The sequence below is a fragment of the Lynx rufus genome, unplaced genomic scaffold (genome assembly GCF_022079265.1).
Source record: "Lynx rufus isolate CCGP_SWC_20201006 ecotype Redwood Valley unplaced genomic scaffold, mLynRuf1.p SCAF_2, whole genome shotgun sequence".
NCBI classification, from domain to species: Eukaryota; Metazoa; Chordata; class Mammalia; order Carnivora; family Felidae; genus Lynx; species Lynx rufus.
Genome location: NW_025814834.1, coordinates 222,216,027 through 222,236,931, shown reverse-complemented (window position 1 = coordinate 222,236,931; position 20,905 = coordinate 222,216,027). Strand labels below are relative to the sequence as shown.

Here is a 20,905-nt window from a genome sequence, read left to right as displayed (position 1 = left end):
GTTCATGAGTTAGAGCCCCGCTCGTGTGCTCTCTCTCTCTCAAAAACAAACATTAAAAAAATCTATAATTGCAGAAATTATGATTCTAATTTCTCTATAAGTGAGAAAAAATTACACTTATGAGAGAGTATTATCCAAGAAAAAGAATCAGAAGAAATGAACATGAAGTCGGAAAGATAAAACACGTGAGAGCTTCTGGCGTGTCTTTCCAGCACCACCACGCAGCTCTGTGCCTTGCAGCGGACGCTCGCTGGGGACAGACAACTAGAAGAGAAGACAAAATTAGCAAAAATGAACTAAGAGTAAATTCCAGAATAATTTTAAGAATATTACAGCTGAAAAAGAATGGCATGTTTAAAGTCTGATTGTACTATTTTTTGAGAGAGAGGGGACATCCATGCAATCGGGGGAGGGACAGAGGGAAGGAGGGGGAGGGAGGGAGGGAGGGAGGGGGGGAGAGAGAGAGAGAGAGAGAGAGAGAGAGAGAGAGAGAGAGAGAGAGAGAACTTCAAGAAGGCTCCAATCTGTTAGTGAGGCACCCAACGTCTCACAACCCTGGGATCCGACATGAGCCGAAATCAAGACTCCAACGCTCAACTGACTGAGCCATCCAGGTGCCTCTGCACCATTTCTTAAAATTTTTTTTTAATGTTTATTTTTGAGAGAGAGAGAGAGAGAGAAAGAGAGACAGAGCGCGAGTGGGGAAGGGGCAGAGAGAGAGAGAGGGGGACACACCATCTGAAGCAGGCTCCAGGCTCCAAGCTGTCAGCACAGAGCTTGATGCGGGGCTTGAACTCATGAACTGTGAGATCATGATCTGAACCGAAGTTGGACGCTTAACTGACTGAGCCACCCGGGCGCCCCACCATTTCTTTTTAAATGCAATACAAAGAAATCTTGTTAAGTAACTTGGAGAGTATTTGGGGAAAAGCACACCCACTCATAGGTTCTTAAAAAAAGATTATGGTTTCACATACACAGCCACAAAGTGCCTCTGCTGGGGGTACAAGCCCTTAGAACTCATGGACATTTTTTTTTTTTTTTTTTTTTTTTTTTAGAGAGAGAGACACACAGAGAGACTGGAGGAGGGGCAGAGGCAGAGAGAGAGAATGCTAAGCAGGCTCCATGCTCAGCGCGGGGCCTGATGTGGGGCTCGAACCCACAAAACGTGGTAGCATGACCTGAGCCAAAATCAAGAGTCAGACACTTAACTGAGTCACCTGGGCGCCCCAAACTCATGGACTTTTTTAAACATCATGCCCTTGTTGCCTCGTCCTTCTCCAGCACTCATGACAGGGAGGGCGACTGGTCTTTGTGCTACGGCTGCTCCCACTGGGATGTCCACCCTGGTCATCAATTTTACACCCATATCGGCTCCTCTGCCCCCGGGCCGGTCGGTGCGCCTGTCCCCTCAGCGAGTTCCTCTTTGCCTCTCTCGGAAAGGTCCACGATGCCCTTGGCCTTCTCCCCGATCTTTACTCCTACTGCTCAAGACTGTCGTTCTCGGGGAGTTACTTGCACTCCTACTACGTGTAGCTTTCATAGTTGAAGATCAGCTCCTACCACGTCTCGTTTTCCTTGAAGGGGAGAACATCTAGAAGTGTGACACCTACCTGGAGAGTCCCCCTTCTGGAATGGCGTGAAGAGCTGGAGATGTGATGTGCTCCTTCCTCACTTCTCTCATGCCCTTTTCCCCCCCGATTCTAACAGTGATGTTTCACTGGGGGTCCCTTCCTTTAACCACATCACTGTGTGCTTCTCCTGCTTCCAGTGGCGACAGGCGACTTGGCTCTTTATGGACTTTTCATCCGTGTTTTCTGTTTGTTGCTTTTCCTCTCTTTGCTTATTAAGTAACAGCTGCTGCTTTTCTTTTCTCCAAAAAGCTTCCTGTTTCTGCTGGACCCAGCACCAGAGGTTCCCCGGGCAGGTGGACGCCTGTCGTGGCCTGGCCATCGGTCTCCTGACCCAGAGGCACTGTCGCCCTCCCACGGAGGGAAGCCAGCGCCCGGGCCGGGTCAGCTTTGTGGGGGCTTTTGTTGCCGGCAGGGTACGTCTTCGGCTCCGTGACACATTTCATCTGTGGCGCCCAGGCGAATTTCAGGCAGAAGGATTTTTGCCAATGGCCTCGTTTGGTTCTCTCTGCTCTTCCTTCACCTCAGGTTTCCTCTGCTCTTCTTGGGAACTGGGTGTGACTTCTGGTGGCGCTTCCCTGCTTGAAGCATTTTCAGCGTCTTGCTCTTACCCATCATTACAAATGTACTTCTCTCAGGTAAACGAAAGCCGCCTCCTCTGCCAGCCTCTTCCGTGGCCTTCTTTTCTCTCTCTGGACGCTTGTGAACACTCTCGTTCCACTCTTCCTTTCTCCAACTTCTCTTCACGTTCCATCTCTTTCAAAACCTTCTTGAATCCACGCTGGGAGTCCTGTGTCTCCCCGCGGCAACTCGTGGAGGCTCCTGCTTCACAGGGAGGTCACAGGTGAGCCCTGCCGGTCCCCAGTGATGATGGCCTTTGTTTTCGATTCTAGGCGGGGCCAGAGATCCTGGCGGTTCAGACTGCCAACGGGGAGGAGGAAATCTACCTGACAGGGGACCAAAAGCAGCCCCACGCTGACAGTCCAACTGGTATACTGGCCCCAGTGCAAAATTAACGGGTGGCCCGCCAAAGCTGATTGTTCTGGGTAACGACATGCCTGTTGTCAGGGCAATAATCCGCCGCGTCTTGACTGCAGCTGTCTCCGGGAGCACTGTCCGCTGGGCCTGGTGCTGATGACTGTTCGGGGGCGGGGGCGGGGCGGTGTAGGTACGTTCTTCTTTGTGGTTGCCACATTCTGTTAAACTCCGAATCCCCTTGAAAACACCCACAACTGTTGGGACCAGATCTCATCGTGGACAATCTCGTCAACTTGGCATCATTCCGAGCTGGTCCACCACAGCGGTTTGCTCTCCTGAAGCTTCTCTTTGGTCAATCCACGCTTGAGCCACTATAGAGTCTGGTCGGTTTGGATGCTTACCGGGGCTAGAACAGCAGCATCCGTTGCGGTTGCTTCAGGGGCCGTTGCTGCCAAGGCTGACGTCCTCGACCCCATATTCTCACTTCTCAAATGTACTTACTTTCCTCAGCACCTTCCATTTACATATAGGCTGGTCCAGACGACATTTCGGAAGCACGGCAACCAGGTCGCTCACGGCCTCTCTGGTGCTGGACCGCATTGCTACCACGTTTCCTGTAACGCCTCTCTCACCTTTTCAGGGCTTCTACTTCTTCAAGACCAAGACAAGATCCAATTTAACTCCATTCTGACGCTACCTGGAGACAGTGTCAGATCCCACAGGCTAACGGCTCAGTCCCACAGGACGGCTCCCCCCACCCCGCCCCACGCACACACACACTTTAGATGCCAGTTGAAAGCCCAGGGTCTCACCTGTGTTTCTAACCAACTGGCTAAAAATTAAAGGTTCCTACAACCTCCTCCTTGGGTTCAATTAATTTGCTAAAGCGGCTCACAGGACTCAGGGAAATATTTTACTTCCTGGCACCCTGGTTTGTGATAAAAGGAGATCACTCAGGAACAGCCGGATGGAGGAGGTGCACGGGGCCAGGGCTGGGGGGAGGGGGCGGGGTGTCCGTGCTCCGTCCAGGCCAGCTCCCCGTGTCACCAACCAGAAGCTCTCCAGACGTGGTCCTTTTGGGTTTGTGTGGAGACTTCGTAACAGGGGCGTGACTGATGAGGCCTTGGCCATTGGAGAATGGGCCCAACCCCGGCCCCTCTCCCCTCCCCGGAGGTCAGGGGGTGAGGCTGAGTTCTGACCAATCGCATGGTTGGTCCCCCTGGCAACCAGCCCTCACCCCTAGGAGCATGAAATGAATAAAGGGAAACCTCACTAAAGTGGACTGGGGATGCTAAAAGGAAAGGCTGGAAGGGGGAGCCACCATTCAGTGTCAATTATAAGAAAAAATGTCTCCCCTGGGGCACCTGGGTGGCTTAGTCAGTTGAGTGTCTGACTTCTGCTCAGGTCATAATCTCGTAGTTCAGGAGTTGGAGCCCCGCATCGGACTCACTGCTGTCAGTGAGGGGCCTGCCTCAGATCCTCTGTCCCCCTAACTCTGCCCCTCTCCTGCTTGCACTCCCTCAAAAATAAACAAACATTAAAAAAACAAAGCTCATGTTTAGAAGAGAGAGAGAGAGAGAGAGAGAGAGAGAGAGAGAGAAGTGTCTCCCCAAGGGAAGAACCAACAGGAAGGACATCAATTATAGGCTCCAACAGGAAAAGATGTGCACTGCGTCTCCTACGGGAAGTCCACCACACCTGCCCCTCGGCCAGTGAGAAACCTCATCCCCCTGGACCCCTGCTTCTCTCCAGTGGGCTTTGTTTCCAAACAACTCCTCTAACTTCCCCTTTCTCCATAAAATAATGCTCCTCTTCTTTGTTCTCTGGACTTGCCTGTGGTTTTGCCATAACTTGCCTATCCTGAATTACAGTTCTGTTATCCCAAATAAACCCATTTTTGCAGGTAAAATAATGGTTTTATTTTATATATATATATATATATATATATATATATATATATATATGAAATTTATTGACAAATTGGTTTCCATACAACACCCAGTGCTCATCCCAAAAGGTAAATAATGGTTTTATTTTCAAGGTTAACAGAGTTTTTCCAAAAGCCACCTTACTAACAGAAGCTCAAGTGTGGTTGAAAGAGGCCTGTTGTATCAAAATACCCCTTTTGTGACTCTTTTCGCTTAGGAAATTCAAAGGTTTTAGGAGCTCTGTGCCAGAAACGGGATGAAAACCAAGTGCACATTTCTTATTATAAGTCACAGAATCACAGAACTTAACCAATCGACAGAACGGATGGATGGTAAATTTAAGGATATCAACCAGAAAAACACTAGGTTTTCTGAGTAATAGGAATCCCATCGAGAGCAAACACAGAAAAACAAAGATTTTTTTTTTTTAAAGTTCCCCAAATTGGCACCTGGCTGGCTCAGTGGGTTAAGCTCGGTTAGGCAACCGGCCCTTGATTTCTGCTCAGTTTCATGGTTTGTGAGATCGAGCCCCGAGTTGGGCCGCCCACTGACAGCAGACAGCCTGCTTTGGGATTCTCTCTCTGCCTCTCCCCCACATGCACGCTCTCTCTCAGAATAAATACAGAAACTTATAAAAAAAAAAAAAAAAACAACAACAATGAAGTTCCCAGACCGAAGGAAGGCTAAGAGCCTCCAGAATGAAGAGAATGGTGTGCTCAGTACAGTCAGGAGAGGCAGCAAGGGGTATCTCCATGGCATTTCAGAGCACCAAGGATATGGAGAAGATCCTAACCACTTTCAGAGAGAGAACCCACAGAGAGCAGACCGCTGACCAGGCATCAGAATAGCTTTGGACTTTTCAACAGTGTCCCTGGAAGCTGGAAGCAAAATATGTGACGTCAGAAAATGTGAAGATAAAGTCTTTCCAAACTAGAATCCTAGACTCTGCCAAACTGTCGATCAGAGACAGGCATAGAACAAACACCTTTCAGACATGCGCCCTTTCCAGAAAGCTCCGGAGGGCTGACTTGAGCAAAATGAGAGCGTAAACCAAGAAGGGAGATGGAGATGGCAGGGGTGCCAGGACACAAGAACTGCAGCCCAGGGAGCACAAGGATGACAGCGGAGAACAGCTCTAGCGGGGGGGAGACTGGGCAGCAGGTCTGGGGAGCCACGCGGCTGGACCGGAACAAGGGACAGGGCGCACTGGAGGGAGGTATCCAGGAGCTTGAGCTGAGGGAAAACGTTATTGACGGGCGTGTGGCAAAAATGTCCGAACGTCTGAAAAAGAAGACATGTGAGCGTGACAAAAGACGAAGAGAGACCAGAGCAGAGGCTGCGCCAGGGGGGCCGCGGGAGCCGGCGAGAGGTGGTGAAAGCGGACCGACAGCTGCCGCCCCGGGGACACCGGGCCACGCGCGGCCACGCGGGCGGGGCGGAGCTGCGGGGACGGCGGGGCCCGCAGAAACCTGTCACACGGCCGCGTCAGAGCCTAGCAGCGGCCGCTTCACACACGCGGCTTTCCGTCACCAGGAAGCTAAGAGCGCCCAAAGTACTTGCCGGGGAGAAGCGCAGGGGCCCGCCGCGTTTCGCTCGGGCTTCGGTTCCGCGAGGAGTACGGCTCAGACTGGCGTTATTCTGATTTTTAAAACCAATCAAGTCAAAGGAGTCGTTGGTGAGGCCTCCGCGGCCCGCCGCTGCCTCCGTCTCCATGGCAACGGGCCGCGTCCTCGCACGGAGCCGCGCCACGTAGGGCCGGCGCGAGGTCTACGAGCTTCCGGCGAGGGTCACGCCCCCTCGCGGGGGCGTGGCCTCAAGTTCAGCGCCCCGGCGGGGCTGACCTCCCGGCCCCGGTAGAGTGGCCCACCTTGCTCGGCCCGCACGAGCTCGGTCCTCGGTGGCTTCCGGGGCGCGAGGGTCCCCGCGCCTACCTGGACGAGGAGCCCGGCCCCTTCCCGTCCAGGCGCACGCTGCTTGGGTCCGCGCCCTCGGCCCGCAACGTGGTGCGAAGTGCGCCGAGGCCGCCGCAGCCTTTCGACGACGTGTGGCACACGCTGCCCGATGTGTACGCGCCTTCCGTCCGCGTTTGGCGGGGAGCCGAGCTCGCGCCTTTCCCGGGAGCAATGCAGCAGGCTTCCCCGTCTCTGTCAGGTCACTGGCCGGGACTCCCTCCCGTACGCCCCGCCTCCTGCGGCCGCGTGCGTCACCACCGCCGCGGGTTCTCCTGGGAGTTGTGGTTCGGACCCTTCCCCTCTAGCTCCGGCCCCAGCGGGCTGCAGACTACAACTCCCGACAGGCTCCGCGGCGGCCCCAAGAGCCCCGAGCTTGGGGTCCTCGCCTGCCTCGGCCGGTGGTCTCGGCGCAGCGGGGCGGCCTGGCTGGCGGGCGCTGAGCGGCAGAGGGGCCACGGGCAGGCTGCCGCGCACACCGAGGCCGCTTGGCAGGTCACTAGCAGATAGAACCGGCGCTTCTCGGGCCCCCGGAGCTCCCGCGCCGAACGGGCGGGACGCAAACTTACGGGCAAGTGGAGGGGTCGACGGGGGCACTAGGGTTTGGCCTCAGTCGGGGCCCGGGGCGGCTTCCCGAGGAAGGGGGATGGGGTGGCAGGAGGCGGGGCGGACCCGGGCCGGTAGGGCGGGGTCACGCTCGGGCTGCGCGCCCGCTCTGCCCAGTCCGGCCCGGCCCGGCCCACCCCCGCTGTCCCCCGCGGAGCCTCGGCCGGGGCGCAGCGCCGGGCCCTGACGGCTGCAACCCCCCGGGCCGCCAGCCCTCTTGCTCCGCTCCCGGCCGCAGGTCGTGTTCGGGCGCTGCGGCTCCTGCGCGCCTCAGACAGTGACTACTGCAGTAGGAGCGAGGCCGCCAGAGCCCAGGGAGCCCTGCAGGCCTCTGGGGCAGCGCCGGGTGTCGCGGTGTTTGCACGGGAGTGGGCATGTAGACAGCGGGCAACCCAGGAGCAGACCGGCTAGCTCAGCCCGCTCGCCGCGGTCCCGTCGGAGGTGCTAACTGTGCGTGTTGGCATCTCCCAGGCGCCACAGGGTTGGATGGCTCAGGGCTTGCGCTGAAGCTCAGCGAGGCTAGAGGCCGGTCCCCACGTCTCCAGGCATCAGGGCTGCCCACCAGTGTCCAGGCGGGCAGGGGGGGCGACTGGACGGCCAGACAGGTGAGCTCTCGACAGGCTTGTGGTGTGACAGTTTGGAGCTGGCTGTTTCATGCTGTGGGTTCTATCTGATGCCATGTCAGAGGAGTTTTAGTTGTTTTTGAGTGTGTGTGTATGTGTGAGGGTGATACGTAATTCTGCTCCGGCGTGCTCTGAATTCATATCTAAATGAAGAAATAAGGAAAGGTGACAAAAAGGCTTCTTCCTGGTGCGCACGAGCGGGGCTGGGGATGAGGCAGACCCAGTCCTTCCTGGCAGGTCCCCTCCTGTCAACTGCAGATGCAACAAGTATCTGAAAGCCTTGCTCCCACTCGGCTTGGCCCTGGGCAGTGGTTGGGGCAGGACGCCCCAGTCTTCAGGGTTCTTGAGGCCTTTCGTCTGGGGGGTGGGGGCGGGGCAGGAGTCAGCTGATGACAGTCCTGTACTTCCTCTAGGCGTTGGGCAGGTCTTCCTGCTGGGCCAAGTTGGGTTTCCTGGGCTCTCGTCTCAGGGCTTCACCCTGGTCCCTAATGGGCCGGACTCCCCAGCACCCAGGATGTCCACCTTTGTCGTGGCCAGAGCTGCCACATGACAGGAGCCTGTGGTTCACCAAGTTTTGCCAGTTGATTGTGCGCCACATGGTGTTGATTCAAACGGCATCATCAGACACAGCCGGAGGCACAGGGGAAGGAGTGGCAGCTGCCTGTCACATGCCGTGTCAGTGTCATGTAACTGTGTTCCTTTGAATAAAGGCAGTTTGCCCGTTTCTTAGCTAAGTGGTATTTGATCTTTACGGCTTTTAAAAGTGTTTCCAATAAAATATTCACAAATAGGGAAGACACCTTATTTCTACACTGTCCTCGTGCATATTTCGGAAATCGTTTTGCCTCCCAAGAGCTGACAGTTCCTTGAGACACGAGAAACTAGAAACCCCCGGAATAGACCCCGGTGTCCGCCTGCTTGCTTGAAATGGTAAATGCTAAAAGTGTAAAACTGCCTTTTAAACAACGTTCTCTCCAGACTTGCTTCGCTGGCTGCCTGTTTGGTTGCTGCGTTCTGTGTCGGCATGGTTGCTAGTTTCCAACAGGAAATCTTGGAGACTGTCAAATTTGTGACCCAAGAAGTAGCAGCTAAAGGTCTGGGATGCTGACTCGAGGCTGGTTCGTGTTCTAAGGTAAGTTACAGTTCTGCTGATGTGCACCTGTCACCCGGACCCTGCTGCTCTGACGTTCCTAGCGACGACCTCTGAGGGCGTTTGGGTGCCAGGCAGGGGTGTGGCCTGTGAGCTCTGAGGAAGATGTCCGAGTGTAGTGTTTCTGGTAAAGGAAGTAAAAAATAAGTCTCTGGGTGAATATCCCACTGAAGGGGTGCCCCCTTTCTCTGTAGCCCCTCTGGGTTTTGTCACTGCCTCCCGACTCCTGACTCTGGTCCATTCCCCACTTGCCATGCCCTTCCCGAGCCCTCTGGTGGGACTGTCTAAAGTGAAGTAGAGAGTCCTGATGGGGGGTTGGGGGCTGGGTACCTGGGGGTATGATCAGCACGTGCTGGGCCCCCAAGGACAGTGACAAAGACCAGGCAGAGAGGTGGGAGGAGAAAAGTGATGGAGAGACCTGGAAAGCTACCGGCCTCCTCACGAGGGTGCTAGAATGCTGGGCCAAGACGTTCCTAAGGCCCGGGAGCCGGGTGTCCGATCTCTGCGGTGGATATGTAGGAGGGGACAGCAGGGAGGTGTTGCTGGAGGCTCTGCTCAGGCCTGAGATGAGGCGACACCATGCTGGATGGAGATGCTGAAGCAGGGGGCAGACCTCAGGACGTGCGGGGATCAGGTGCTGGGGACGAGGAGACAAAGAGGCTCCCAGGGCCGCGGGTGTCTCCAGAGCAGGCCGCTTCTCTCTTCTCCATTGTCTTCCTCAAGGGGTGCTGGTCTGGGTGCACATGGTGAGGGGCAGGAAGAAGCCCACGGCCTGTGTGTCCCATCGGGCTGTGTCCCACATGGGTTGGTGGGTTCCCGTGAGGCACAGCCCTGGGGGGGCCTGGCAGATAGGGGAGAGCCGGCTGTGCTAAAAATACCGACCGCGTGTGTAACAGGTGTTGGGCTGCCCTGGGGACCTGCCCTGCTGCCCCACGTGGGGCTGGCGGCGGCTCAGGCCTGGTCCTGGTTTCCCACAGACCCTTCCGGGCATCCCCCCACCCCCCTCTTTGTTCTCTGCCTGTTCCCGTAGGGCAGGGCCAGGCACGGGCACAACTTGCTCTCCTTCTTGGGGTGCCCCCCCCACCGTGTCTTGTTGGAAGTGCTTCCGCAGCACGTGGCTGGTGGGTCCCTGAGGTCAGTAGGCGGGCAGGTGTGGCTGGCTGGGCAGGCTGACAGGCTGGCCTCACAGAGGACAAGCCACCCTGGCCAAGGAACGGCTCATGGCACTGATTCGTGGCACTCGCAGGGTCCCTTCCTGCGCCGAGTCCTGTATTACAGTGTGGGGCCAGTTTCTGGGCTCTGCAGGCAGGGACCTTCCTTGGGCCTGTCTGCCTAGGCTTGTCTGGGTCTGCGGTTGCCTGGAACGAGGCCCACTGTGGCGGAGTATATGTCGGCAGAGCATTTGGGAAGGGCAGGGAGCAGCTCTGTGTGACCCGTCTGTCACAGCCAGCTCTGGTGGCTTCCCAGCAGGCAGGAGCATCTGGCAGGGTAGGGGTGGGGCCTGTACACTAAGGGGCCGGCCACTGCTCTGCCGGCAGGCCACAGGCTCAGGCCGTGCTGCTCGGCCTAAGAAACACACGTGTGGCAGCTGCTGATGGGGGGGGGGGCAGGAGGCTGAGGCTACACGTGGGCGGCCCACTGGACCTGACCCCCAGGATGTCCCCCCTCCTCTGGAGCTTGCTGGCACCCAAGGGTGACAGGCATTCTTGGGTGGCAGGCCTGGGCTCGTGGAAGAAATAGGAAGCTCTTGGTGCTGGGGTCTGCTGCGGTCTCAGGCCCGGCTGCCCCATCTCAGCAAGGGCCAGAGACCAGAAGGGAAGGCAGCTGAGAGGCGACAGTGCAGGGAGGCAGGGTGGCCTGAGAGGTGAGGCCGTCGGGGTGAGTGAGCAATGAGGAGTTTCCTTGAGGAAAGGCTGCTAATGAGTTCATGGGTTGGGAAGGTTTATCTTTCTGAAACGTGCACCTGTTTCTGTGGAAGCCTTGGAGGTCCTGCCTGGGTGGGGTGAGGAAGCAGCATCACAGGGAGCCCGTCTGGGAGGGAGAATTTGCAACAGTCAGACCTGGCCGGGTGGTTCCTGCCTCTAAGAGTCCGAGGGGCGCACTGCCTTGGACATGCAGGCTAGGCACGGACTGAGGCCCTAGCCCTATGGGCAGCGCCCCTCTGGTGCCCACCCTGGGTGGGACGTGGGCCTCAGAACGGAGTTGGGCAGAGGGTGGACGTCAGATGGTCCGTGGGGCTCGGCCCCTGCCTCTGGCAGTCTGACCACCGTCCCTCCTCTCTGCCCGCCTGTGGCCTTGGCTGGATGGCAGTTTCCTGAGCTGTCCAGGCCTGGGAGCATTGGGATGGGGATGGGGGTGGGACTCAGGACCTCGGAGAGGGCCCCAGGCGGAGGAGTGACCTGTGGTTTTCCTCCCTTGTTGCTGGCCAGTGTCCTGTGGCTGAGCGGGGCCACCGGGCCCTAACGGAAGCTGGCAGTAGCCTGTCTGCTTCTCAGCTACAGCCCAGCCAGCCTCAGTGTCCCTCCGGCCTCCCAGGTTCACACCCAGCCCTGCCTTGGACAGCGCCCAGGCCAGCTGTTTTCACAGCGTCGGGGTCCTCCTGGCCACACGGCAGACCGTGGCAGAAGTGGAGTGGTGATTGCTCTCTTACAGGCTGGGAGTCCCTGGGGCCCTCTCCACGTGCTGTTGATTTTCTCTCTTAACGGTCATTCAAATCCGTTCTTGTCATTAGTTAAAAATACTTTATTGAAGAAACATGTAATGCAGGTCCCAGGTCAGAAGTGATCCAAGTTTGCAAAGGCACATAAGCGTCACTCACATCAGGAAATAGTACATCTCTGGGTCCCAGAGCCCCGTGTTTGCCTCCGCCACCATGAATTTGCTTGTCCTGGTTGTGAACTTCTTGTAAATGGATTCAGGTAGCGGGCACGTGGCTGCTTTCCTTCAGCACCTGTAGAGTTTTGCCTCCCAGCGGCTCCTGCGTACGGTGTGGTGGGTGTGTGTTCCTCTGGGGATAAATCATGCCTCGTGACCCAGTTCACCCTTGAGCATACGGGGGAGGGTGCTGCTGTGAACACAGGCGCCACCTCGTCTGGTACAAGTCGAGCGGGCAGACCACGGTTCTGCAGAGAAGACCCCAGAAGCAGGGCCCGGAGTGACCTTGAGGCACTGTCTATGACCTAGGATAGTGTCACACTCGAGCAGTGGCCTGGTGACCAGATGTGTTTTTTAGTCTTTGCGGGGGGCGGGGGGGACCTATGCCAGTGCTTTGCCCCTTTTCTTTTGGGCTGTCTGCATTTGCACGTTCTCCCCACACCCCAGACACAAGCTCCCTGTGCTCTGTGTGCGTGGCTGCTGCGTCCTCCGGGCCTGCTGGGTGTTTATTCTCTTAGTGGTGTCTTTTTTTATTTATTTATTTTATTTATTTATTTATTTTTAAATTTTTTTTTCAACGTTTTTTTATTTATTTTTGGGACAGAGAGAGACAGAGCATGAACGGGGGAGGGGCAGAGAGAGAGGGAGACACAGAATCGGAAACAGGCTCCAGGCTCCGAGCCATCAGCCCAGAGCCCGACGCGGGGCTCGAACTCACGGACCGCGAGATCGTGACCTGGCTGAAGTCGGACGCTTAACCGACTGCGCCACCCAGGCGCCCCTCTCTTAGTGGTGTCTTGATGGACGCTGGACCTCAGTGCAGCCCAGCTTCTAAACTGGCTGCACAAAAGAGTGTGTTTTCTTCTGATAGTTTTATTGTCTTACTTTACATCCATTAATTTTTTTAATGCTTATTTATTTTGAGAGAGAGAGACAGAGGCAGAGAGAGAATCCCAAGCAGGCTTTTCACCGTCAGCCCAGAGCCAGAAGCTGGGCTTGACCTCAGGAACTGTGAGATCGCGACCTGAGCCGAAACCCCGAGTCAAACGCTCAACCGACTGAGCCACTCAGGGCCCCCCCCGCCATCCATTAATTTTCAAACAAAGATGTGCTGATGGCCCACTGTGTGCCGACCACCCAGAACCGGACCCCCTAGCAGAGGCAGACGCTCCACGAGCATTTGCTGAGGGTCCCTACCTTGCCAGGTCTCGTTCCCTGGCGATCCAGTGTCCTCTTTCCGGGACTGCGCCCTCTTTCTGCCCCTGCTCACCACAGGGCGGCACCTCATAGTGGCTGGAGAGGACTTTCCAAAGGGGCATCCCACCCTTCCTCGAAGACAGGTGCCATTTGAGCCTCTGTGGCCCGTGTCCCCTTCCACCAGCCGGTGGCCAGTTGAGCCTCCTTTGGTCTGTAGTGCACATGCTCACCACGCTTCTCCCTGCCCCAGGGCGTTTGCGCATGCTCCCCCCCCTCACCCCCACACACCATGCCTAGCTCCCCCAGACCTGTTCCCCACCGTGTCTCTCTGGTAGCCCTCCCAGAACTGGCAAGAGCCTGTGTGGCCTTCTTCATGTGGCCTGAGGGTACCATCTGCCTGCAGGTCCCGGAGCAGTCGTGCCCACCATGGACCCAGACCCCCAGGCAGGCGTGCAGGTGGGCATGCGTGTGGTGCGCGGCGTGGACTGGAAGTGGGGCCAGCAGGATGGCGGCGAGGGCGGCGTGGGCACTGTGGTGGAGCTTGGCCGCCATGGAAGCCCCTCGACCCCTGACCGCACGGTAGTCGTGCAGTGGGACCACGGCACCCGCACCAACTACCGCGCAGGCTACCAGGGCGCGCACGACCTGCTGCTCTACGACAACGCCCAGATCGGTGCGCGTGGCGGGCCCTGGAGGGGCAGGGGGCAGGTGACGACGCCCAGATCTGTGCGTGGGGTGGTGGCGGGCCCTGGGCGGGGGACAGATGACGGTGCCCAGATGGGTGCACGAGACAGCGGCCCTGGAGGGTGGGGGGCAGAGGCCCCGCGTCCCCTGACCCTGCCCCGCCCCCAGGCGTCCGCCACCCCAACATTGTCTGCGACTGCTGCAAGAGGCACGGCCTGCGGGGTATGCGCTGGAAGTGCCGCGTCTGCTTCGACTACGACCTGTGCACGCAGTGCTACATGCACGGCAAGCACGACCTCACCCACGCCTTCGAGCGCTACGAGACGGCCCACTCGCGCCCGTGAGTTCCGCCCGCCTGGCAGGGTCGGGGCCCTGGCCTGTGACAGCCAGAGCACCTGCAGCACCTTTCCTTGAGGTGTGGCCGAGGTCACGGTCGCTCCAGAGGCCTGGTCACTGGCACCAGCGCCCCCCCGCCCACTGGAAGGCAGTCTGTCCACTCTGTCCTGGCACCGGCCCTAGAGCCAGGCGTGGCTGGTTCCCCGGTGCAGCTGTGGTGGGGGCACGGAGGTGGCCTGCGTCCCCTGGGGAAGCCCCCGGGCAGCCTGTGCTGGGAGCGAACCCAAAGGCGTAGCTGGGGAGGCACCGTTGCTGGGACGGCGGGCGGGGGGATGGAACTAGGAGTCCCCTGGGCTGGGGTGGCCCCCCAGAGGCACCACCCACGGCTCCCTGACGCTTCCCGTGCGCGTGGAGGGGCGGTGTGTGCTCTGGCTCCCGGCTGCCTGCTGGCCAGAGTGGGAGCAGGGCCAGCTGCCTGGGCGCTTCTGGTCATTCTTCCATGTCTACGTTTCTACGCGCTGAGCCCTCTCCGGGCCAGGCTGTGTGCAGAGCTCTGGGAACAACCCTAACAGCGCTCAGCCCGGGAGGAGGCGCTGGGTGCCAAGTGACTGCATACAGAGGCCCTGCTGTGAGGGGCCCAGAGCGGAGGGCAGGGACCTGCTGGGCCAGCCGCCCTAGGGCAAGAGAGCTGGGTGGGCCGGAGGGCTTGCACGTCGCCCTGCTTCCCGTGTGGCCCAGCACCCACTTGCTCTCTTGCAGGGTCACGCTGAGTCCCCGCCAGGGCCTCCCCAGGATCCCGCTGAGGGGCATCTTCCAGGGGGCGAAGGTGGTACGGGGTCCTGACTGGGAGTGGGGCTCGCAGGACGGTGAGTGGGGGACCAGGCCGCCCCTGGCTGTGGCTCAGCTTCACGGCACGGGCTTAGCCTGCTGGTGGGACCCTTGTCTCCCCAGGCGGGGAAGGGAAGCCAGGCCGAGTGGTGGACATCCGTGGCTGGGATGTGGAGACAGGCCGGAGCGTGGCCAGTGTGACGTGGGCAGATGGCACCACCAATGTGTACCGAGTGGGCCACAAGGGCAAGGTGGACCTCAAGTGTGTAGGCGAGGCGGCCGGTGGCTTCTACTACAAGGAGCACCTGCCAAGGCTCGGTAGGGGCTGGCCCCGAGTAGCCCACACCCGCCTGCCCCGCCGCCCTGCCGCCCTCCTGCCCCAGCGGGGTCCTGGGGCGGCGCTGGGTGGGGGCTGACCTCTGGAGGTGCCGGGGAGGAGGGATGCTGCTGAGGGGGGCCTGTTGCCCGCCCCCAGGCAAGCCGGCAGAGCTGCAGCGCAGGGTGAGTGCTGATGGCCAGCCTTTCCAGCACGGGGACAAGGTTAAGTGTCTGCTGGACACAGACATCCTGAGGGAGATGCAGGAAGGCCACGGCGGGTGGAACCCCAGGATGGCGGAGGTGAGCCGCCCCACCTGCTGAGCCCCCCGTACCCTCCCTTCCCCGCATCCTCTGGACCCCTAGCCCTCCCGCTCCACCCAGCCACGGTCTCCATGACCCGCCACAGTTTATCGGACAGACGGGCACCGTGCACCGCATCACGGAGCGTGGGGATGTGCGCGTGCAGTTCGGCCATGAGACCCGCTGGACCTTCCACCCTGGGGCTCTCACCAAGGTGCATGGGGGGCTGGGCCGAGCCCGTCTGTTCGCTTCTGCACCCCCTCCGTGTACCTGCTCAGCTCTGGGAATGCCTTTCTCCAACCCTGAAGGGGGGGGGGCTTTACAGGGTCTAGAAGGGACTGAGTTCCACGGAGAGGGATCCAGGTGTATAGGGATCCAGAGGGTGAGGCACTGGGGGCTGGCGGAGGCTGGGGGCTTGATCCTGGGCCCAAGGAAGCCACTGCTGCATTACAGGTGGGAGGTGACTTTCTAAACAGTGCTCCCTATGGGTGTGGGGAGCACATGGGGGGCAGCAAGCGGGAGCAGTGAGAAGGCCCTTCAGGACGGAGGGTGGACACTTAGCCGGGGGTGGGTGCGGGTGAACACTGGGAAGCAGGGTTGTGTGGGTGGGGCGGCTACCCCTAGCACAGTCCTGGACCCGGGGGTTGGGGGTTGGGGGGGGGGGCGGGTATCACAGGACAGACGGTTTGTAGAGCAAGACCTGTACAGGGAGGGTGCAGCCAGGAAAGGTTTGGGGACTGGGGAGGAGTGGCTCCTGATGCCCCTGGTCGTCCCAGGACCCCACCCCCATCCTTGTGTTGGTCTAGATTGGCCTCAGCCACACTGCCTGTCCCTCCAGTGGTGCATAGGGTCAGGCCCGCCTTGGCCTTCACCCCAGAGTTGGCTTTGGTCTGGTCTGGGTGTCACTGCCTGGGTGCCTCTCTGGCTGTCGCTCCCACGGCTCTGGGGCTGGCCACCCAGGGCTGCCCTGGTCACTGTGGCCCTCATCCAGCTCTCAGTCAGGTGCTAGGGTCAAGTTGAGGCTCGCCTATCCTGTGGAGTTCAGTGGAGGTGGCTCCCTGCTCTAAGGCCCCGGGCAGCCACCCTTGCCTGGGGGGTGCCCCTCACATGCCTGTCTGTCACTCAGCACAACGCCTTCTGGGTGGGTGACGTGGTGCGGGTCATTGATGACCTCGACACGGTGAAGCGGCTACAAGCTGGGCACGGCGAGTGGACAGATGACATGGCCCCTGTGAGTGCCTCCACCCACCCCCGCCTCCCTCACCCCCTGGGAGACCCGCCTGTGACCCTACCCTCTCCCCACTCAGGCCCTGGGCCGCGTCGGGAAGGTGGTAAAAGTTTTCAGAGACGGTAACCTGCGCGTGGCAGTCGGCGGTCAGCTGTGGACCTTCAGCCCCTCCTGCCTGGTGGCCTACCGCCCTGAGGAAGATGCCAACCTGGACGTCGTAGAGCGTGCCAGGGAGAACAAAAGTGCGGGCACCCAGCTTGGGTGGCCGGTGGGAGGCAGGGCCGCCCCCTGAGCCGCCACTTAACTCGAGCCCTGCCCCACCCAGGCTCCCTGAGTGTTGCCCTGGACAAGCTTCGAGCCCAGAAGAGCGACCTTGAGCATCCAGGGAGACTGGTGGTGGAGGTGGCCCTAGGCAGTATGGCCGGGGCTCTGGACCTGCTGAGGAGGCACCCAGAGCAGGCGAGCTCCCGAGACCCCTGCCTCTCCACCCCTCCGCCGGCCAGCCCCAGGGAGAGGGACAGAGGGCTGGGGACTGACCTGCTGGCTCTCCTGGCAGGTGGACGCCAAGAACCAGGGCAGGACCGCCCTGCAGGTGGCTGCCTACCTGGGCCAGGTGGAGCTGGTGCGGCTGCTGCTGCAGGCACGGGCGGGCGCAGACCTGCCAGACGATGAGGGCAACACGGCGCTGCACTACGCGGCCCTGGGGTGAGGCCCGGCGGGGACGGGGTGGGGGATGGGTCCGCAGGTGGACGCAGCGCGCCTCCCGCTCCCTCTTCCGCCAGGAACCAGCCCGAGGCTGCCCGGGTGCTCCTGAGCTCCGGGTGCGGGGCCAATGCCCTCAACGGCACCCGGAGCGCAGCGCTGCATGTGGCCGTGCGGAGGGGCTTTCTGGAGGTGGTGAGGGTCCTGTGTGAGCGCGGCTGTGACGTCAATCTGCCTGTGAGTGCTAGGTCCCCTGGCCCTACCCCTGGGGTCAAGGATGCAGTGGCATTTACCTCCCTGCCGAGTGACCGCTGGCCCCCCCCCCCACACACCCCGGCAGGACGCCCATGCAGACACACCCCTGCACTGTGCCATCTCGGCGGGCGCCGGCGCCAGCGGCATCGTGGAGGTCCTCACTGAGGTGCCGGGCATCGACGTCACTGCCACCAACAGCCAGGGCTTCACCCTGCTGCACCACGCGGCCCTCAAGGGCCACACACTGTGAGTTTGGGGTGGGCACGGCCGGTGGCCAGCCTCCCGAGTTGTTGGGCCGCTCTGGGGACACGACCGACCCCCGATGCGTCTCCCTGCTCCCAGAGCTGTCAGGAAGATCCTAGGTCGGGCACGTCAGCTGGTGGATGCCAAGAAAGAGGACGGCTTCACGGCCTTGCACCTGGCCGCCCTCAACAACCACCGGGAGGTGATCCAGATTCTCATCCGAGAGGTGTGGACGCAGCCGAGGGACGGGGGCGGGTCCCTGGCCGGAGCCTGTGCCCACCCTCCCCCCTTCCCTCTCCCCAGGGCCGCTGTGACGTGAACGTCCGCAACCGGCAGCTCCAGTCCGCACTGCACTTGGCGGTGCAGCAGGCCCACGTGGGCCTCGTGCCGCTGCTGGTGGACGCTGGCTGCAGCGTCAATGCCGAGGATGAGGAGGGGGACACGGCCTTGCACGTGGCACTGCAGCGTCACCAGCTGCTGCCCCTGGCGGCCGATGGGGCCGGGGGGGACCCGGGGCCCTTGCAGCTGCTGTCCAGGGTGAGGAAGTGTGGGTCTGGGTGCCGCGGAGGTGGGCCGCAGGGGCTGTTCGCCTCCGCCGCGGGCGCCGGCCCAGGGAGCCAGGCCTTCCTGGGGGCGGGGCAGTCTGGGGGACTGCGGCCAGGGGCGTCCTTGCGACCCCGGCCGGGGCCCTGCGTTCCTGAGAAAATGCGCTGCCGACCAGCCTGGGAAAGGGCCCCCCTCCCCCCCCACCCCGGGCCCCGTGGGGGCGGGGCGGGGGAGGGGTACTGTCTCCGAACCCCGCCCCTCCCCCTGGAGTCCCCCGCTTTTCCTGCCCGCCCATCTCCCGCTCTAACGTTCTAACGGCCTCAGACGGCGAGGGGTGCTCAGGCCCCTGACCCGAGGCCCGGGCGGCCGGGCTGGTCCTGAGACCTGCCCCGCGCCCGCCCTCACTGGCGTCTGTCTGCCGCGCAGCTACAGGCCTCCGGCCTCCCGGGCAGCGGGGAGCTGACGGTGGGCGCGGCGGTCGCGTGCTTCCTGGCGCTGGAGGGCGCCGACGTGAGCTACGCCAACCACCGCGGCCGGAGCCCCCTGGACCTGGCCGCCGAGGGCCGCGTGCTCAAGGCCCTGCAGGGCTGCGCGCAGCGCTTCCGGTGAGCCGGGCGGGGTGGGGACGGGTCCCGGCGCGCGCCCCTCCCCCCGGCAACGCCTCCCCTCCCCGCCCCCGCCAGGGCCCCCTCGAGCCCCCTCCTCCGACCGCAGGGAGCGGCACGCGGGCGGCAGCGGGGGCGCGGCCCCGGGCCCCAGGCTGGTGCTCGGCACCCCCAACACCGTGACGAACCTGCACGTGGCCGCGCCGTCGGGGCCCGAGGCCGCCGAGTGCCTGGTGTGCTCGGAGCTGGCGCTGCTGGTGTTGTTCTCGCCGTGCCAGCACCGCACGGTGTGCGAGGGTGAGTGCGGGGGGGAGGGGGGCGCCGGGGGGCGGGGCCCGCGCCGGCCCGCCCGCCCGCCCGCCCGACCGCGCGCTCCCCCCGCAGAGTGTGCGCGCAGGATGAAGAAGTGCATCAGGTGCCAGGTGGTCATCGGCAAGAAGCTGCGCCCAGGTGGGTGGGGAGCCGGGTCCCGGGCCCACGTCCCCCCGCCCGCCCCGCCCCTCCTGACCCCGATCCCCGCCCGCAGACGGCACGGAGGTGGCCGGCGCGCCCCCTGCGCCCGGCCCGCCGCGGCAGCTGGTGGAGGAGCTCCAGAGCCGCTACCGGCAGATGGAAGAACGCATCACCTGCCCCATCTGCATCGACAGCCACATCCGCCTCGTGTTCCAGTGCGGCCACGGCGCGTGCGCGCCCTGCGGCGCCGCGCTCAGCGCCTGCCCCATTTGCCGCCAGCCCATCCGCGACCGCATCCAGATCTTCGTGTAGTCCGCGCCACCCCCCCCCCCCGCCCCCGCCCCGCGTCCCGGCCGCGCCCCGCCACGTTCCGGAGCCACGTCCCGCCATCGCCTTCGCAAGCCCCCACCCCGTGTTTTATAAAAAGATTCTCGGACTTTTCCGCCTGGTGCCTGCCTGGGGCGGGGGCCGGGCCGGTCGGCACCCGGGTCCCGCCCCGCCGCGCCGCCGCCCCCTACGCGGGCAGTCCTGACCGGCCCCTCTTCCGCCGCTGCCCCAGATCCAGGCTCTGCGCTTTGGCCCGTGCCCCGCGCGTCCTGCTCTTTGTGGCGCTCACAGCACAAGACGCCTGCCCGGACCCGTTCTCTGGGCCAGGCACGGGCCGCCTCTCACGACCCTGGCCTGGGGGTTCGGGAGCGTGGTGTCCTCTAGAAGCCCTGGGTCAGCCAGAACCCCTGTGTCCGCCCAGCTGGGGGTCTTCCTCGTCATCTCCCCGGCCCCTTAATCTTTTCCTGGGCCGACTGTGTGGTCACCTCCGACCCTGTTCTCTCGGTGGCCCTTGGGGGGGTCCCTGCTAAACAGGGAGCTGGGGAAGGGGCCTCTTTGGGGCCGGCGGCACCACTAGTGTCTTAGGACCGTTGAATGTGGAAGGGGGGTACAGGCGCTGGGGAGAGGGCAGGACACAGGGTGGGAGGGCCAGTCTGAGCTGGGCAAATATTGAACCACGAAGAGCTTAAAGCTGCGCTCAGCGGCCGGGTGCTTTTCAAGAACCACCCGAAATGCTCCCCCGGAGCTGTCTGCCAGCACCTTGGCACTGACCCCGTCGGCTGGGTGTACTGCTGTGACTCGGCGCCAGGCCCGGATGGAGAACGGGGAGGGTCAGACCCCCCAGCCCGGTCTGGCCTTCTGCCTCTCCCCTCGCTCCCTCTCTGCACCAATCCCTGTTGACTCTGCCTTCTCAGCCCCCACCCACCCACCCCCAGATCCCAGGTCCCCCAACCCGGAGGAGCCCTCACCAACATCCCTGCCTGGCTCAGCTCCTGCAGCCTACAGGCCGTCCCGTCGAGGCCTAGGGCCTCAGGACACCACTTCCCTGCCTGCCGGCCCAGGCCCCTTCCCGGCCTTGGCCCTGGCCACGGGTCCGGGGCTCCCACAACCCCGGCACCTCACGGGCTTCCCTCCCAAACCCCGA

At 61.4% G+C, this 20,905-nt stretch overlaps 1 protein-coding gene across 4 annotated transcripts; it reads left to right on the top strand.

Annotated features, from left to right (window-relative positions):
- The first annotated feature begins 6,843 nt into the window (after positions 1 to 6,843).
- On the top strand, positions 6,844 to 19,870 carry MIB2 (MIB E3 ubiquitin protein ligase 2). Of its 4 annotated transcripts, XM_047084441.1 has the most exons (20): positions 7,581 to 7,697; positions 8,694 to 8,847; positions 13,340 to 13,609; positions 13,789 to 13,960; positions 14,716 to 14,822; positions 14,908 to 15,102; positions 15,260 to 15,402; positions 15,509 to 15,616; positions 16,529 to 16,633; positions 16,710 to 16,872; positions 16,956 to 17,089; positions 17,187 to 17,335; positions 17,413 to 17,569; positions 17,673 to 17,833; positions 17,930 to 18,056; positions 18,134 to 18,367; positions 18,803 to 18,981; positions 19,091 to 19,278; positions 19,366 to 19,431; positions 19,508 to 19,870. In XM_047084441.1, exons 3-20 carry the CDS (start codon positions 13,363 to 13,365, stop codon positions 19,744 to 19,746), a joined length of 2,874 nt encoding a protein of 957 aa, XP_046940397.1. In that variant the 5' UTR covers positions 7,581 to 7,697; positions 8,694 to 8,847; positions 13,340 to 13,362; the 3' UTR covers positions 19,747 to 19,870. The 4 variants fall into 4 exon arrangements, with proteins under 4 accessions (XP_046940399.1, XP_046940397.1, XP_046940400.1 ...); XM_047084443.1 differs by lacking the exons at positions 7,581 to 7,697; positions 8,694 to 8,847 and adding an exon at positions 6,844 to 7,057; XM_047084444.1 differs by lacking the exon at positions 8,694 to 8,847.
- Positions 19,871 to 20,905: the final 1,035 nt, after the last annotated feature.